The 2,320-nt window shown below is 41.5% G+C and overlaps 1 protein-coding gene across 1 annotated transcript; it reads left to right on the top strand.

Moving 5' to 3' along the window:
- Nucleotides 1-1,178: 1,178 nt before the first annotated feature.
- SARC_14492 (hypothetical protein) lies at nucleotides 1,179-2,143 on the top strand (the record flags this gene model as incomplete). Its single annotated transcript, XM_014291374.1, has 2 exons — nucleotides 1,179-1,545; nucleotides 1,932-2,143. Coding segments are annotated over exons 1-2 (377 nt in total), but the record flags the coding sequence as incomplete, so codon positions are not given.
- Between the last annotated feature and the right edge of the window lie 177 nt (nucleotides 2,144-2,320).

Genomic DNA, 2,320 nt, shown 5'->3' with positions numbered 1-2,320 from the left:
CATGTACACACAGACACACGGACACACTCATACATGTACACACAGACACACGGACACACTCATACATGCACACACACACACACACACACACACACATATATATATATATATATATATATACATATATATATATATATATGTGCATGTGCAGAGTGACTAGTACTATGTCATGGTAATACGTTCGTCAATTGTGAAGTAACACACCTTCAGCGATGCCTTTCGCAACGCATGAAGATAGAGCATTGTGTCCGAGAATAAATCCCTTTTCCCTCCTTTAATTTGCTATTCGGGCTCTTTCAAAAGTAAGTATTAACTTCTGGTAGAATATACGTACACTAAAAAAATTCTTAAAAGCTAGTTGGATATGGTGTGTGTATTTAAAGGGAGCCTAGATTCTGCGTCCGAATCGCAACGAAGTAATGTATATTAGAAGTCGAGATGTCTTTTAACGTTCAAGTGAGTATTGTCGAAGCCTAGTAGGTCAATGGACAGTAGCCTCCAATATTCCCTTGTGCAAGCATGCGCTAATATATAGTTATAAGTATAAAAATATATATATTGGTCTATTTACCTTCGCTTTGTGAATCCGTTCCGCGCTTCTCGGACCCCGAGAGTCTGACATCCAGCAGAAGTATGAGGGTTCAGGGTTTTAGGGTTCCAATCGATCTGCAGAACCACAGACTTCAACGCCAGGGTTAGGTAACGTCTCAAAAATAAACGTTTAACGTAAACGGGGTTGTTGTCTTTCGGGGTTTCAACTGTTTAGCGTTTATACTTCAGACGATTTGCTGAACGCAAACCGATTGCATATTTATATGTACATACTGTACATAATTCACATCCAACTACAATAACTGGTTTAACGTTTAACGTTTTGAGTTCAGCCACAGTCCCCCAGAGAGTTCCAGACTCCTCCAGGGTCCCAGGCTTCACAGTGGTGAAAGGAGTCCAGATCTCCAGCCCAGGGGCAGGAGCCTGGGCCCTGGGCCCTGGGTCGTGGAATTCCGGGGGTATGCAAGACTGATGATCAGATAAGGCATCTAAATATTTGCGTGTTTGTTGATGGTTCCATTGGGCTGAGCTGGTATCAAATCCACAAGCCGTGCCCTTGAACCGATTGCCGGATTGCGAGATACATAACATAGTTAAATACTCAGTAAGTGTTGATTGTACACACATGCGACGAGATACACGTTTTAAAATAACACTGCGGATTGGGGTTGCTCGGAGTTTGATTCGATGGACTTAAACTGAACTAAAACGAACGCATATGTATGTACTGACAAATATACCGGGGTCCTGCATGCCGTTGACACTAGTAACACTAGCGCAAGCTTAAGTCGTATTCATCAGAGGTGTTCACAAACTACACCTGCAAACATGAGTGATAAAGTGGCTGAGGTGAATGGGGTAACCTTCTCCGAAGAAATAGTCCCCGACCGCGATAGTGTGCAGAGTGCAGGTGTGAATGTGGGCGACGACATAGTGTATGTGATGTACAAGAGACGCTGGTGGATGCTGGCTGTTCTGTGCTTCTTGAATCTGGTATGTGAGGAATCTGGTAACCAGCTCCCGATTATTCAATGTGCTTTTTCTAATGCCTTGCTCATGCATGCGTATACCATTGGGTGAAGTATAAAAATATCTGTGATTGTAGTTAGATGTCAACCACGTTCCTAGCGCGGTCATAGTGCGGAGGCAAGCAACTCACATATCTAATAAGGTGGTATTATAGCTGTCTTCATAATAAAGGGAAACGGTTTACATACCGAAAATACATAACTATCTCGCACTTTCATTTGTTTTAGGAACGTTGTTTGCATTAAGGCCTCCCTATGCGAGTTCATAGTTACACGTCTCAAATCATCTATACACATCTCTGTCTAATCTGTCGCTTCCCTTGAACCCCAATCCACCAACCCAACAACCAGACAAATGCGCTGGTGTGGTTTAGTTTTGCGCCCATAGCAACTGTGACTGAAGAGTACTATGGAGTCTCGCGACAGGCCGTCAATTGGCTGTCACAAATCTTCATGCTTATATACATCCCCACAACCTTTGCTGCCACCTGGGCCCTGGACGCGCACAGCCTGTACTTCGCATGTTGTATAGGTGCTGCCTTGAATGTTATCGGTGTGCTGGTAGGTATTGTGCCACATATACGTATTCCTTTATTTTTACACCTAGAAATGTATCTATAAATAATATAAACGATACTATATATCTATATATATATATATATATATATATATACAACATAAGTTAAAATACTATATATATGTATATATATTATATATATAATNTATATATATATACTANA

The sequence above is a fragment of the Sphaeroforma arctica genome (assembly GCF_001186125.1).
Source record: "Sphaeroforma arctica JP610 unplaced genomic scaffold supercont1.4696, whole genome shotgun sequence".
NCBI lineage: Eukaryota > Ichthyosporea > Ichthyophonida > Sphaeroforma > Sphaeroforma arctica.
This window is presented reverse-complemented; position numbering and strand designations above follow the sequence as displayed.